The sequence below is a fragment of the Macaca thibetana genome, chromosome 16 (assembly GCF_024542745.1).
Source record: "Macaca thibetana thibetana isolate TM-01 chromosome 16, ASM2454274v1, whole genome shotgun sequence".
In the NCBI taxonomy this organism is placed as follows: Eukaryota; Metazoa; Chordata; class Mammalia; order Primates; family Cercopithecidae; genus Macaca; species Macaca thibetana.
The window spans coordinates 50,755,952-50,772,506 of record NC_065593.1 but is presented as its reverse complement, the minus strand read 5'-3'; the positions used below and the strand labels follow the sequence as shown (position 1 = coordinate 50,772,506).

Here is a 16,555-nt window from a genome sequence, read left to right as displayed (position 1 = left end):
AACAACAACAATAACAACAACAACAACAACAACAAAACGGAGAAGAGGAAACTTCCTGAGCATGAACTTTGCCTGGAGGAGTTATAAGGTTTGTTTAGAAACTGACAACCCAATTCCCAGCCTAGAACAGAGGGTAAGTGTGGTAATAGGAGATGAAACTGCAAGGTAATCAGGTAGGAGCATGTTTGGCAGTGCTCTGAATGATTATGCATGAGATTTTCTTGTAAGGGAGTTTGCCATATGATGTGTCTGGATGCTGTGTACAGGTTGGGTTGTGAGGAGTCCTAGAAGCTGGATGAAATAGAAGGAAGATCAATTAGTAGGTGAGAGACAATAAAGACTGAGATAAGTGGAGGTGAGTGAGGCAGAAGAGGGGTAGATTTTAGAGGCATGGCTTAAATATGGAAGCTGAGTAGAGGTAGAGGAACAATGGAAAGAGAAGGAAGGAAACTAGTACTGATCACACACTGTATTAGTCAGGGTTGTCCAGAGAAATAGAAACAGTAGGCTATATATAGATACACAGAAAAAGATTTATTATGAGGAATTAGCTCATGTGATTATGGAGGCTGAGAAGTCCCACAATCTGCTGTCTTCAAGGTGGAGGCCCAGGAAAGCCAGTGGTATAGTTCCAATCCAAACCCAAAGGACTGAGAATCAGGAAGGCTGATGGTGTGAGTCCTGGTTTGAGACTGAAGCCTCAAGAACTGGGAGCATTGATGTTAGAGGGCAGGAGAAGATGGATGTCCCAGCTCAGCTCCATTCTCATTGGGAGTGCAGGACTGAGTGTAAGAGAAACAATGACGGCTCTGGAGAGGGTTTGTGGAACTAGCCCCTGAGTTCCATTTTGAGGTGCCTGTATCTGTTTTTTCTCAGCATAGCTTACTACTGACCTGGCCTATTCTCCAGACCCTCTCCTGCTTCTCCCTTAAGGGTCAATAAGAGATAAATAATTTGCCTTTCTTTTGCCTTTTAGTTCTATTTGACTACCCACATTAGAGGACACCTGCCCACATTGGTGAGGGTGATCTTTACTCACTCTTCTGATTCAAATGCTGATCTCTTTTAGAAACACCTTCACAGACATAACCAGAAATAATGTTTTACCAGCTATCTGGGCATCCCTTGGCCCAGTCAAGTTGATACATTAAATTAACCATCACAAACACCTACTATGGGTCTGAAGATTTTCAGCCTGAGAAAATGAAACAACAATGAGTCTCCATTGGAGAGACCTGGAGAAGAATGACTAGATATGAGGGAGATGTCAGAGAGCTGGGTAAATAAAGATGATAATTAGAGCTATATCAATTGTTAAGACTGTCCAATGGAGGCTAGCAGGGCATAGAAGAACCTTGAGGACCAGTGATAGAAACCATAGAGTTGACCTGGGGCTCTCCAAAGTCCTTGATGTGAGGTTCAGCCTTGCTTTTGCCAGATCTTGAGGACAGAGATGACATCTGTTTATAAGCAGTTTGAGAGAGAAGTGGAGAAGCACCTTAAATGACACAGAAGTCAAAAGAATTTGGAGCTTTAATGAAAGAGTTATCAGTAGCATCCAGGACAAGGACGGTGAGAATCAGACAAACCTACTGTTAAAGCAGCGGGGAGACTCCTGGTGACTAAAAAGAGAACAGGGTCTATGGGATGCTGAGAGAAGAAGCTATATTTCCATGTTTTTTCATGTCTGTCTCAAATCACCAACGTGGTAGTGAGCATAATGCAAAAGTTCAACACAACACATTTGTACTCAGCTGACTTTGCTTTATCTTCTGTGTACTGTCAAAAGGTCTTAGCATCTGCCCTCTCCCCTGATCTGCAGAGCAGAATACATATATAGGTTTTCATTTCGTCTCTGAGTGGGCCCTGGATCTAACTTTCTCAGGAAGACTAGCACCATTAAATTACATCGTCCTGGATTGTGTCATGCTCTTGTCTATTCTAGACTGAGTTGATAGTCTAGAGTAGTCAAAAACATAGCACAGATCTTGTGGGAGCTGAATTATGAGAACACATGGACACAGAGAGGGGAACAACACACACTGGGGCCTTTTGAAGGGCAGAAGGTGGGAGGAGGGAGAGGACAAGGAAAAATAACTAACGGATACTAGGCTTAATACCTGGGTAATGAAGTAATCTGTAGAACAAACTCTCATGACACAAGTTTATCTATGTAACAAACCTGCACTTGTATCCCTGAACTTAAAATAAAAGTTAAAAAAACACATAGCATCGATGAACTTTACATTTTTCTGACTTGGCTTGGTCCCTGAAGACTGCAAGATTCCATTCCCATTGGGAGTCCAGGACTGAGTGTAAGAGAAACAACAGTGGCTCTGGAGAGGGTTTGTAGAACTAGCTCCTGAGTTCCATTTTGAGTTGTTTGTATCTGTTTTTGATCAGCCTAACTTACTGCTGACCTGGCTCATTCTTCAGCCCCTCTCCTGCTTGTCCCTTATTAGAAGCCCCGTTGAACAGGGCCAAACCTGTTGGCTTAGCTCCTGAATTACCCCTTCAATTTCTCCTCTCAGTGTCCTGAGGCTGGAGGATTGATAAATTGGCAACAGTTGCCTTTATGGAACAGGTTGTGGAGGCCCTATCTTCTGCTCTTCTAGGAAACTCTAACGGACTGGCCCAAAACCATGGGCTGGGGTTGGTATTGGACAGTGTTTCTGTTTTTCTAATTCCCCTCTGGGATCCCTCTTTGGCAAGAAGTCCGTCTTCTTGCTCTGTGTGCATACAGTGATACAGCTCCTGGCCTCTCCTTCTCATTTGTACACATTAAAACATAATTAATTTTCAAGTAGCCCAGCGTTACTTTGTATTTCTAAAATAATGCATTTTACATTTCTCATGGTGAGAATTTCAAGCACCAGAGCCTGGACATTGGAGAAGATAGCTTTGGGAAGAAGGAGGGAGGCCTCCTAATGCCTTTGAAGTTCCACAACAAGGAAGGTGGCCTCAGCAGAAGACCTGTCCTATGTCCACTCCATGGTTAAGCATCGCTGGTAGGTTTACATGTACTCTCTTCTATGGAAATAGCCTGGGCTTCCATAATAAATAGCATCCTTAAACCTCAACTGCAATTTGCTCACATCTTAAGACCGGAAGCCTCAACCACATCATCTGCCGCAATTACGTGGGCATAAAACCTTTCGGTTTGTTAGGATTTGATTTGCTCATCATGTTTAATGAAGGGCCATTGAACAGAGACAATAGCATCACCCACGTAAAGGTAAGAATTCGCAGTACACAGCAAGTGGAGTAAGTAAAAAGCAATTGCCTTCCAGACTTTGTGAGAAGCTAATTGAAACTTGGCTGTTTTCTCAAAAGACCCAAGTTCTTCCAACTATTAGTATACAATGGCCAAGTAGCTGTGCAGAAATCATAGTTACTTTTACTTAAGATGTGGGAATAGTTGTGTTTTCCAAACTCTAACCTCCACTTTTAAAGACACAAGGATACTTATCTCTGGATTATTCCACTGTGACTGAGGTAGAAGCTATAGCAATGGTTATAGGGATCCCCATGGACACATTTACTAGTCTGTGACACACTATTCCTTTCCTTTTCTTTAAAAAGTGCCGTTGTCAGATTTTTCTCTTTTGAAGCTTGGGGCATAGAAGAAGGAGAGAAGAACACAAGGTAATTAGAGAAAAGCTAATGAATTCAGCTGTTTGCTTTATGTTATTTGATCTCATCCAATAGGACTTTAATCGGCTTGGTACTGATTTTAAACGAATATGCCCATGCCACATCTCACTGATGGTGGAATCATTTTAAAGGTAGAGATTCAGACAAGGCACGGTGGCTCACTCCTGTAATCCCAACACTTTGGGAGGCCGAGGCGGATGGATCACCTGAGATCAGGAGATTGAGACCAGCCTGGGCAACATTGGGAAACCTGTCTCTACTAAAAATACAAAAATTAGCCAGGCACATTACAGGTGGTACGCACCTGTAATCCCAGCTACTAGGGAGGATGAGACAGGAGAATCGCTTGAACCTGGGAGGTGGAGATTGCAGTGAGCCGAGATTGCACAACTGCACTGTAGCCTGGGCAATAGAGCAGCAGAGCGAGACTCCGTCTCCAAAAAAAAAAAAAATAAATAAAAAAATAAAAATAAAAATAAAAATAAAAATAAAAATAAAAAAGTAGAGATTCGGGCAGGAGGGGCAGAAAGTTGTGGATTGTGATTGTAGAGGAAGATATCAGTACCTTCAATGCATTCACCCTGGAAGACCACATGTTTGCCCCAAAGCTGCTGTCCTAAGCATATTTGAAGCTTCTCCTTGGAAATGACTTCCAGAGTCACCCAAGAAAATGCACATTATTATTTTGCAGTCACAACGTGTTTCTGACCCATTAAAGATGCTATGCAGCTTGGTTATTCACCCTACGCACTAGGTGTGGTTTCAAATGACATCTGGCTGTTCCAAAAATAAACACACCCTTAGAAGATGAAGACTGGCCTTCAATGAGGATAACCAAAAGAATGTGTCCCAGGCTGTGAGGGCAAGTTTGAAGGAAGGGTGATCTGAGAAATGGCAGATCTCCTGTAGGAAAAGAATTCTTGTATGGCAAGACTTAATATGTAGCTTCCAAAAGGAACAACTTGGAGTAGTATCTTCCAGAATTTGAGCACTGATAGATTAAACATAAAATCCTCATATTTCCTACCTCCATCTGGAACGCATGAGAGCAGAGCATCTGCTTGCCAAAATGTGTCAATGGTCATAAAATGCCACTTCACACACATGACATAGTGGTGGCTTTGCAGGGCCATATACTTTGGAGAACTAGGCTTGGATATTTCTCCATCAGATTAACCAAGGGTTTCCTTTTTTTTTTTTTTTTTTCAAGCTTCTAGTGGGTACAATGCATTTTCACTTAGTAAACTTCCTTCCGTCAGCATAGAAGTGACTTTTGGTTCTTTAATAAGTAAAAAACAGGCTTGTTATTTTGTGGCCCATTCTAATTTAGGATATTGTCAGCACTGATTGAATTCAGTGGAGCTCAATCTGTATTTCTGCATTATTGCATCTCAGTACTGAAAAGATTGGAAGAGAGAGACACGTAATATGAAAGAGTGTGGACATTAGAATTACAGACATCTGTTTTGAATCCGGGCTCCATCACGTAGGAGCTCTGTGACCTTGGGAGACCTCTCAGAGGCTTGGTGTCCTTATCTACAAACCCTTGCAGCATTTTGAGAGGACTGAAGGAGCTGGTGCATATGAGGTGTCTGGCACAGTGCCTGGTGCACAGTGGAGACTCAGCAAGCAGGACCAATCACCAGTGACAGAGTCACACTGTGCACGGGCATGCAGCACAGTGCTTCATGCAGAGTAGGTGCTCCCAAAATTTTAGTTTTCTTAATGTTCTTGTGAACACTGAATACTAGTAGAAACAGAGGTGGGTGGCTTCCTGCAGCCCCATAAGAAGAGGGTAGAGTTGCCTCCATCTGCCTGGATGGAACTGCAAAGGGATCCTGAGCCAATGGCCTTATAAGTCCTTTCTGAGGTCGGCTTCCAGGATTCCCTATCACATAGTCTAGTTTCTAGATGGGTTTCCTCACATGGCGTTTCTCACAGAGTCTTAATTGAGTACGAACTGGATGAGACACAAGCCTTTCCTCATTTAGGAGAAAGAGGCACTGACGTGCCCCCTACTCTGGGGACAGGGCCCAGCTGTCACTCTAGCTCAACGTCCCATGGATGAGCGCTGCTGTGGGCAAGGTTGGTCACTTTGAAGCCAAACCATGAAGCTCTTACTTAACCAATCAGCATGTTTTGTGAGGAGTCCTGACTTAGCAAGAAGCCAGAGTAAAACATTTTATGAGGTATAGGACTCAGGTGAATTGGCTAAATAACAAATGGAAAAATCAGCAAAGGAGGTAAAAAGGGGGAATGCTTGACACGGTTGCCACACCCACTGCTGACAGAATATAAAGCCCTGGAGAGGACCAGGGCTTATCCCAGGGAAAAGGAATCAGGTTTTGAAACTGACTTCCAGAGCTCTACTTCCTCCCTGCACCATGCCCTACAACTTCTGCCTGCCCAGCCTGAGCTGCCGCACCAGCTGCTCCTCCCGGCCCTGCGTGCCCCCCAGCTGCCATGGACGCACCCTACCCGGGGCCTGCAACATCCCTGCCAATGTGAGCAACTGCAACTGGTTCTGCGAGGGCTCCTTCAATGGCAGCGAGAAGGAGACCATGCAGTTCCTGAACGACCGTCTGGCCAGCTACCTGGAGAAGGTGCGTCAGCTGGAGCGGGACAACGCGGAGCTGGAGAACCTCATCCGGGAGCGGTCCCAGCAGCAGGAGCCCTTGCTGTGCCCCAGCTACCAGTCCTACTTCAAGACCATTGAGGAGCTTCAGCAGAAGGTGAGGAGGTGGGCCCCACACTGCCAGCTTAATGAACTACTTATCTATATTTAACATACTAACCTGTGAATGGATCTAAGTCTGTTCACAGTAATGCTGAGAATGGTAAAGACATGGATTCACTGGCTTAGGTATGACATCAAGTAGTCTTAGAAAATCTGTTGTAGAACCACAAGGGAAGGATGCAGGCTGGTGTTAGAGTGAAGCATTAGACCAAAATCAGTCATAACAATCTTATATGACTTCTTACTCCAAACTGGAATATCTGATTTTTTGGTTTGATTATGATATCCTGGTTTTGTTTTCAGAGCATTATAGCATTTTTAAAAAGTATGCACCTGATTTATTTTCTATGCTAAGAATTTCCTAAGTAAATCTCCAAATATTTAAAGCCTTTCAAAGCTTCAGCAAAAGATAGCGTTTATGGCAACACAAGAGAGTCGTTGACTCCAGCAGTATCTACAGACATATGGACCATCCTCTAGAGCAGCCATGTATACAGATGACAATATGGGTCCATCCATTCTGGAGGAGAAGTGGATATAAGTAAAGAGTCCACAGAGAATTGGGACTGGATACCTGGTGTAGGTTAGGGAGGGATCCCAGAAGAGGCAATATCTGAGTAGGGTTTGAAGGATGAGTGGGAGTTTATATCCAATTGTACAAGCCCTTGATTCTTGGAGGGAATTGACTGTCCACTGTTCTGTAGATCTGGAAAAGCAGATGCCAGGAAAGGGTTGTGCTATTTGAATATCATTCATTTATTTACCCAGAGTTGGAGAGTATTAGGCACAGTGCTGGGATGGGGGATAATATACTGAGTAAAATGGTCTCTTTCCTTCAGGAGCTCACAGTCTAACAGGGCAGATAGATGTGGAAACAAAATGATCACACAAAGGTCATAAGAAGTGTTATCGATTAAGTATGTGGGTTACACAAGGGGTCCTGCTAGTGGGTGAGGGCATTCTGGGTAGAGCAAGAAGCTTTTTGCCAACGCATGAACAAGGGCAATATGAGGGGAGAGTGGAGAGAAGTCAGCAGGTGGAACAAAGTTGGTATGTGTGTGGGATAACCAACTTGTTCTGGCTTGCCTGGGACTTTTCCCATTTTAGCATCCCAGGAAACCCTCAGTCCTGAGTAAACTGGGATGATTGGTCACCCAACCCTTGGGTGACCCTTGGATGCCCAGTAACCTCAATTATTGCAGGAAGTCAGAAGCAGATAAGAATAGAATTCATGATAAATTCACATTGGTTGTCCTGGTTTTGAAATGGTCAGTTTTATGATCAAATCCTCCTTTTATCCCAGAGCTGAAAATCTGGAAGGACTCAAAGCTATTTGGGAGGAATGTGGCTGAAAGAAAATAGCATTTCACTTTAAGGCACAAGGCATTTCTTGGTATAACCCATTTCATGATTAATCCTATCCCCAGATCCTGTGCAGCAAGTCTGAGAATGCCAGGCTGGTGGTGCAGATCGACAATGCCAAGCTGGCTGCAGATGACTTCAGAACCAAGTAAGATTTTCCTAACCATCACAGCGGTCTCATAATGGACAGGCTGAATTGCAAAGTGATGAGCTCCCTATCCTGGAAGGGTGGAAGCAGAAATTTCTGGATGATATTGGGAGGATTCTTGTATTGGGTTAGGATTAGGTTAAATGTCAAAGCCTCTTCAATAGGTGCTCAGATTCTGTGTTTTAAGGTTTTTTTTTTTTTGAGATGGAGTCTTCCTCTCTCATCCAGGCTGGAGTGCAGTGATGCGATCTTGGCTCACTGCAACCTCCGCATCCCGGGTTCATGCGATTCTCCTGCCTCAGCCTTCCTAGTAGCTGGGATTACAGGCATGTGCCACCAGGCCCAGCCAATTTTTGTATTTTTAGTGGAGACGGGGTTTTACCATGTTAGCCAGACTGGTCTTGAACTCCTGACCTCAAGTGATCCACCCACCTCAGCATCCCAAAGTGCTGGGATTACAGGCATGAGCCACTGTGCGCAGCCCTGTGCTTTAAGTTTGATTGCAAGACAACATCCGTTCTTCCTCCTTTTCAACCCAATGTCTGGACTAAGTTTAAAAGTGATTTTCACATTGATCTCTTTGTATACGTTAGTCACTGTCAACCCACCAAAAAGAAGTTATTAAACCACAAAAACAGGAGGCAAAATCCATTTCCTTTCAGAGAATCAATCAATACTTTTAGGTATGACCATTATTACAATCATGAGAATCCTTTGCATTTTCCTGGAATCTTACAGTTTACAATATAATTTTACCTATATCATCTTCAGTCCAACCCTGTGAGGTGTTAGTTTTGTCTTCATTTTACAGTTGAGGAAATCAAGGCTCAGAGAGATTAAAGTATCTATCTACAGTCATTCAATGACAAGACTGGCTCTAACTGACTCTGAATTCAGTGTTTCTTCCACAACACTAAATTGTTTCTTGGCAAGGCTGGAAAGGATGGCAGGACAACCTGGAGCAGGCTTACGAAGGGCGCTGATTCACTTGAGATGGCAAAAACAGCAGGGCTTAGTTGACAGCAACTTGTAAACAAGATTTTTAGAACAAATGCAGTTCATGTTAGACTAAACTATCCACAGGCATCCCACCAATACCTTTTATGTGTGTCTCAGTGACAAAATAGGCCTTCTCACTCAGTACAGGAGTATTTTCTCCCTTAATATTTTTAAAATTCAAAATATTTCAAAATATAATAAAATTGACTAAGTCAGCCAAGTAAAGCCTAGGAAACAAAGACTTTTTTTTTTTTTTGACCTCTTTTGACCTCTGGCTGTGTGTGCAGGTACCAGACGGAGCTGTCCCTGAGGCAGCTGGTGGAGTCTGACATCAACAGTCTGCGCAGGATTCTGGATGAGCTGACCCTGTGCAGGTCTGACCTGGAGGCCCAGGTGGAGTCCCTGAAGGAGGAACTGCTGTCCCTCAAGCAGAACCATGAGCAGGTAAGAGTCCTAGCCCCCAATATCCCAATACTGAGAGCTCTGTGATCCCCCTGAATAGGATAAGGTAGGTCTTGATTTGCTAAGCACCCTAGACCTAACAACATTTTGCTGGTTGCTCAAAACATACTTTGGGACTTGTTGGGGAATGAGTGACAGCTTCCCTTTTTTACATAAAGGAGTGTGGTAAGCTGACCTATTTCCCCTTGGGACCCAGACATGTATGGTGGAAAGATCACACAAATATCTTTAAACTACTGTCTACTGTTTGATGCTATCTATTAGCTTCTGAAGAAGTGCCGTGTTAAAGACCGAGACTGGAAGGAGATAGAAAATATTCTTATACTCTGTTTCATCTAGATAACTAGAACTCAAGCTGGATGAATGGATGGATGGATGAATGGATGGATGGATGAACTGAGCGATGGGAAAAACAGAAGAAATGAAATAACTCAAATAATGGTTGACTCAGATCTCATGGCTGAATGCAATACAGGAAATCAGATGCATGTCTCAAACATTAGATGTTTTCATGATGAAAACATGTGTCATACTCTAGTAGTATCCCATGAAATAAATAGGAGGAACGAAACCTGGTTTCTCTATATTTAAGTAGCAACAATTGTAAGCCAATTATCATGCCAGTCTTATCACTGAGCAAAGGGGAAATAAAAAAGAAATGATAGAATCTTGGATTGGGTAGAAATATTAGCAATCATTTAATGAAGCAGCCTCATCATACAGATGAGGGAAGGGATTCAGAGAAGAGGCCAGAATCTCCAGAGGTGGCAGCTGGGCTTCAACTCATGTTTCCTAAGTTGCAATGCAATCCTCTTCCCATTATATTGAACTGCCTCAAAGAGGTTATTGATAGACTTCTTTCTGTGGGTTTATTTCTTCCCTTTTCTCCATTAGGAGGTCAACACCTTGCGCTGCCAGCTTGGAGACCGCCTCAATGTGGAGGTGGATGCTGCCCCTGCTGTGGACCTGAACCAGGTCCTGAACGAGACCAGGAGTCAGTATGAGGCCCTGGTGGAAACCAACCGCAGGGAAGTGGAGCAATGGTTCGCCACGCAGGTGGGGATCTAAGCACGTGGCCACTCAGGAACTGAGGCCCACCCTACGGCCCCGGAGGCAGGGTCTGATCCTTTCCCCACTTGGGTGTTTCAGACCGAGGAGCTGAACAAGCAGGTGGTATCCAGCGCAGAGCAGCTGCAGTCCTACCAGGCGGAGATCATTGAACTGAGACGCACAGTCAACGCCCTGGAGATTGAGCTGCAGGCCCAGCACAACCTGGTGTGTATTGTTCAGCCCTGCTGGTGAATGATGGGAAGTTGGGAGGCAGAGTCCTGGGGACATCCTTGGGGCCACACACTCTCCTTAGCTCCTTGGAACTTGTGAGTTTTTTGGAACTCCATGGAGGAACCCTACAAGGAGCAGCTCTCTGACATTCCTGATCTTCCCCACCACAGCGAAACTCTCTGGAAAACACGCTGACGGAGAGCGAGGCCCGCTACAGCTCCCAGCTGTCCCAGGTGCAGAGCCTGATCACCAACGTGGAGTCGCAGCTGGCGGAGATCCGCTGTGACCTGGAGCGGCAGAACCAGGAGTACCAGGTGCTGCTGGACGTGCGTGCCCGGCTAGAGTGTGAGATCAACACGTACCGGAGCCTCCTGGAGAGCGAGGACTGCAAGTGAGTACCTGGTGGGCGGCACCCCTGCAAGGCACAGTCACTATTCTACTGTAGGATAAAACAGGGACTTTGAAGATAAAGTTTCAGATGCCAACCTGTCTGTAGAGGCCAGAGTTTTATATTACAGCTGTGGGAAGTATTGGATATTTATTGCTAACATTACCCGGGCTAAATATATTTTCTTTTACAAAAGATAGACATGGGACTTGACTGCTTCCTCCAGCAGAGATTTTTTGGATGCTGATGGGCAAATAAATCTTTCTATCTTCAAGACTGTCTTGTCACCACAAAAAGGAAAACAAAACTGTAACAATGATCACTTTTTCTGATTTAAATGGAACTTTCAAATCCTCCATTTCATTAATTCTTGTTAGAATCATCTGAGGCAGCAGAATGGGACTCATTATCACCATCTTATAGATGAGCATTTGAGTGTCAATAGGGATGATGATCAATCACTATCAATGCGGCAATTGCCAGCGAACATAATATTTTTACGAACACAATCTTGTGGAATTTTCATAATCCTGTGTGGTTGGTACTACCAGTCCTACCTTACAGGTGGGAAAGCTGAGGCTTAGAAGGAGGAAGTGACTTTCTTGTGTGTCCAGGGTCATAGAAGGAAGGCTGGCATTCCACCTTACATGTTCTTTGCTCATTTCTGCCATTGTATCAGAACTCTGTAGAAGAAGTGATCCAAACAAGGCATGGCTTCCTAGGACATCAGAGAACGATTTCTGCTTGTTTCTATGTCTCTTTGGGTTGAGCCTCCCTTGTTTGAATCACCCTTCTCATGCTGACAGTATAATGCTTCTGCATCCCAGGTTGCCCTCCAACCCCTGCGCCACCACCAATGCATATGAAAAGTCCATTGGATCCTGTGTCACCAATGCTTGTGGTCCTCGTTCCCGCTGTGGGCCCTGCAACACCTTTGGGTGCTAGATACTCTGGGGCCAGCAGGAGTATAGCATGAAGACAGAACTACCATCGATGGGCCAGTTCCACATCTCCGACAACCATCAGCCACCAGACCCCACCCCGAGGCATCACCACAAATTATGGTCTGGAAGGAGAACAAATGCTCAGCGTTTGGGTCTGACTCTGAACCTAGGCCCACTTGATCCTCCTCACCCCAAGCCCTTCTCCTGTACTCAGTTTGGGTTCTGATGGTCAGAGGTTGGAGCTGTGACAGTGGCATACGAGGTGTTTTGTTCTCTCTGCTGCTTCTACCTTTATTGCAGTTCCCCAAATCGCCTAATAAACTTTCCTCTTGCAAAGCAGACATGATTCTCATTTGTATTCATTATTTTCAAAGTGTTGACTCTCTGTGTGCTTCTTATAAAGCCACTTGAAAGCAGAAGGTGGACTTTATAGGTTAATCATCTCCTAAAAGGTCTTCATCACCTTCATTAACATTCATTAAGCACAGTGAGTCCCAGCATCCACTTAGGCCAGCATAAAACAAGTGGGATCACTAGGACAAGAGGCCTCATCTGAATATGATAAACATATTTCTCATGGGACCTTACTCAGTAAAATGCAACGGATAGCATCTCTAGACAGTTCCACTCTTTCTTTTAAGTCCCTACCAGAGGATGACAGAAGTTAATATTTATTGAACACCTACCAAATACCAGGAATTGTGCTACTAATTTTTTCTCTTCCTCACAGTGAGGAAGGATCAATGGCAGGACTGAACCCAGAGTTCACTTTCTGCTTGTCAGTTACATGTAAGGTGTGACTATGAGAGGATAAAACTGATTTCAAACAAGCACCCAGAGTTTATACATCCTCCTGGGGAGACACAATGCTATTAGTGCTCAAAGCATCTTTGAAACTCTCCTTTGTGAAATACTGAATAACTCAATACTAAAAAGCACCACCTTGCCATCTTCCATATTTGAGCAATACCCAACCTATTTTGAAAGTGTTTCTTTTCTCACTTGAATTGTTTAACCATGGGAACTACATATGAATTTTGGGACCCTCCCCCTCAAAGTTATTTAGAGTCAAATTAGGATATTACAAGTCAGGTGTCTGCAAATGCTAACAGTGACCACTTTACTGATGCCTGGCTCCTACTGGTGCCTAACTGATGTCTAACCAAGGTTAATGGTTCCCATCACTGTGCATGTTGTGGTTTGTGCCAAGGCCACTCCCCCAGTCTGCAGATTGTCCCCAGATTAACCAATCTGCTAGTTATGTCTTCTTTCCTTGAGATGAAGCTTATACTATCTCCCCTGCTGTGATGATGCTGGTTCCATCATCACATGTCAGTCTTAAATTCTTAAAATTTGGCCGGGCGCGGTGGCTCAAGCCTGTAATCCCAGCACTTTGGGAGGCCGAGGCGGGTGGATCACGAGGTCAGGAGATCGAGACTATCCTGGCTAACATGGTGAAACCCCGTCTCTACTAAAAATATAAAAAACTAGCCGGGCGTGGTGGCGGGCGCCTGTAGTCTCAGCTACTTGGGAGGCTGAGGCGGGAGAATGGCGTGAACCCGGGAGGCGGAGCTTGCAGTGAGCCGAGATCACGCCACTGCACTCCAGCCTGGGAGACACAGCGAGACTCCGTCTCAAAAAAAAAAAAAAAAAAAAAAAATTCTTAAAAATTTTTTTTTTTTTGAGACAGAGTCTCACTTTGTCACCCCAGCTGGAGTGCAGTGGCATGATCACGGCTCACTGCAACCTTGAACTCCCCGGGCTCAGGCTATCCTCCCACCTCAGCCTCTTGAGTACATGGGACTACAGGCATGCGCCACCACGCATGGCCAATTTTTGTATTATTTGTAGAGACAAGCTGGGTTATCCACGCTGGTCTTGAACTCCTGGGCTGAAGCGATCTGCCTACCTCGGCCTCCCAAATTGCTGGGATTACAAGTGTGAGCCACTGTGCCTGGCCAGTCTTACATTCTTGCGCTCTCATATTCTAGTTCATTTAATATCTACTCCTTTGTTGTTGATGTTGCTGCGGCTTAGGCAGGAGACCTTGGAAGATCATCTGAGTGATACTCCATGCTCTGCTCAGAATGTCTTAGACCCAGTTTGTGGACTCTAGCCTCTCTTTCCTCAGGGAGAGTTCATTCCCCGGAGCCGCCTCCAGGCCTCATGCAAATCGCCCTTGTTCACTTTATCCCGGCAGTTCTCCACACATTCTGGGATTACTGTCCACTGATAGTTACCGCTCAGCTGCCTTCACAGGAACAGTGCCTCCCAAACACCCTGTTGCATGTTTTGTGAGTGAGAGGTCAAAGTTCTCAACACAGTAAATACACCTTGTTCTTAGTGTTCAGTGTATAAAATATTAAGCAAAACTTGTCTCTATGTTTGATGGAGTTGTGTCAGTGGGAAACGTGGGTCTAGGGAAAACAGTCCTTAGTTCTTATCTCTGCCATCGTGCTTTCCTTGGAGGATAAGAGAAAGGAGTGTCAGGGAGATCACTTTTTCTCAGGACAAAGCCAAACTGCTCTTCTGAAGTATCTGGGAAGGGTCAGTGTTACTACTGAGAAATAAAACTAAAATCCTAAGTCCCCCAACTGACTGAACAGACTCTGTCTTGGCCGAGGGTACCAAAGAGAAACCTTAAAAACAGAGTCACATGTATGTTTATTGCAGCACTGTTCACAATAGCAAAGACTTGGAATCAACCCAAATGCCCAAAAATGATAGACTGGATAAAGAAAATGTGGCACAGATACACCATGGAATACCACCAGCCATAAAGGATGCATTCGTGTCTTTGCAGGGACATGGATGAAGCTGGTCATTCTCAGCCAACTAACACAGGAAAAGAAAACCAACACTGCATGTTCTCACTCGCAAGTGGGAGTTGAACAATGAGAACACATGGACACAGGGAGGGGAACATCACACACTGGGGCCTGTTGGGGGGTGGGGGGTTAGGGGAGGGATAGCATTAGGAGAAATAATGTAGATGATGGGCTGATGGGTGGAGCAAACCACCATGGCACATGTATACCTATGTAACAAACCTGCACGTTCTGCACATATATTCCAGAACTTAAAGTATAATAAGAAAAAAAAAAAAAAAAGGAAAAAGAAGGAAAGAAAGAAAAAAACAGAGTCCCTGACCATGACAGGATGGGAGATCAGACATGCCTCAGTATGCCCCTTCCTTATTAACCTTTAACCTGAATCCTTTCCTAAGGAGTAAGCAGAAACCAGCTCTGGAAAATAAGAAACAGATGAATCATTCCTTTATCACCTTTAGCCCATCATCTGAAGCTGTGACTGGATTCCTTCCTCCTCCCTTTTGCGGTTTCAACACAGCAACCGACCAGCATTCCTTCCTGATAAGAGACCACCAACCATGGAGTGGTCTGGCCAGTCTACAAAGGATGTGCAGTGGGGGTTTTCACATCCTCTGCCTCACCTTTCAACATCAGAGGGTCAAAAACTCCATCCTTGGATCATGCTAATGCCACCATTTGTGAACATGCGACCCATGAAGAGGCATGAAGCTAAATTGCACATGCCTACATTTGTCTTTTCATAAATATTCATGACTCCTCCTGTAGCTTATTAAATAGTATATTTGGCCACCTCACTCAGCATACATTCCTTTCTCACATTTCCCTCCCTCAAAATGCTTACTCTTGGCTTCTGCCAGAGGCTATGCTTCCCAACTTGCAGGATGGCCAGCCTGGGGGCTGCAGCCTTTTATGAGAAATAAAGGTCTCCTTTCCAACTTTATGAATCTTGTGATTTTTCAGTTGGCACTACTCAGCTTACTGACTTGGCAAGATACACTGGCTGAAAAATTCACCATGACATGATGATGACCTGCGATTGGCCATCTAGTGTGACAAGGCAATGCTGCCGATGAAATGTGGGTACAATGCTAGCTTGTCTCACTTTGTAATTTAAAAATTTCTAGTGAAATTAAACATTTAAAAATATTTTTGTTGGTCATTCATGTGTCTTCTCTATAAATTTAATTCAATTCAACATATAATCCATCATTGAGTGCTTATGATGGTGCCTGTTGGGCAGAGCAGTGAACAAAGCAAAGACCTGCTCTAAGAAGCTTATTTTCAAGTGGAAGAAGACAGACAATAAAAAGAGGCAAACAAGCATGACCATGTCAAGCAATAAGTGCTGAGAGGAAAAATAGGAAAGGGACTAGGAGATGGAAATTTTGGATAAGGTGGTCAGGGCACTCTATGTCTGATGTGGAGAAATAGGATTTACTCTATTTACATGTAATTTTATTACTGACTTCTTGGACTTATTTTTAAAATCTTACTTTGTCTTTTCCATTAAGCATGATTTTTTTTCTTTGCTTATTGTTTCCTCACTTCCTGACACCTGTGGATTGATCTTGTTTTCTTTGTTCCCCCCTTTTAATAAGTGTTCTTAATTTTTAAATGTGCACACTTGATTTAACACTATCTAATTTAATCTCTTCCTTCTTGCATAAAAACAAGGTCCATGGAAGTTTTTTTTTTTTTTTTTTTTTTTTTTTTTTTTTTTTTAAGAGACAGGGTCTGACTCTGTTACCC

The 16,555-nt window shown here is 44.0% G+C and overlaps 3 protein-coding genes across 3 annotated transcripts in view; 1 reads left to right on the top strand and 2 right to left on the bottom strand.

Annotated features, from left to right (window-relative positions):
- The window catches only part of LOC126938621 (eukaryotic translation initiation factor 1), a 1,120,764-nt gene that overhangs the window by 309,199 nt on the left and 795,010 nt on the right, over positions 1–16,555 (bottom strand). The gene's annotated exons all lie outside the window — the stretch shown is intronic.
- Positions 1–16,555, bottom strand: part of CNP (2',3'-cyclic nucleotide 3' phosphodiesterase) — a 736,460-nt gene that overhangs the window by 597,327 nt on the left and 122,578 nt on the right. The window lies entirely within an intron of this gene.
- LOC126938507 (keratin, type I cuticular Ha3-II) lies at positions 5,976–12,314 on the top strand. The gene is made up of 7 exons (XM_050762789.1): positions 5,976–6,386; positions 7,819–7,901; positions 9,188–9,344; positions 10,257–10,418; positions 10,512–10,637; positions 10,814–11,034; positions 11,859–12,314. Exons 1-7 carry the CDS (start codon positions 6,039–6,041, stop codon positions 11,974–11,976), a joined length of 1,215 nt encoding a protein of 404 aa, XP_050618746.1. The 5' UTR covers positions 5,976–6,038; the 3' UTR covers positions 11,977–12,314.

Excerpts from the sequence above, each read along its gene's own strand:
- LOC126938507 (XM_050762789.1), top strand. The coding sequence starts at position 6,039 with ATGCCCTACAACTTCTGCCTGCCCAGCCTGAGCTGCCGCACCAGCTGC. Across the intron at positions 7,902-9,187 it reads GCAGATGACTTCAGAACCAA|GTACCAGACGGAGCTGTCCC; the intron begins GTAAGATTTTCC and ends CTGTGTGTGCAG. Across the intron at positions 9,345-10,256 it reads TCAAGCAGAACCATGAGCAG|GAGGTCAACACCTTGCGCTG; the intron begins GTAAGAGTCCTA and ends TTTCTCCATTAG.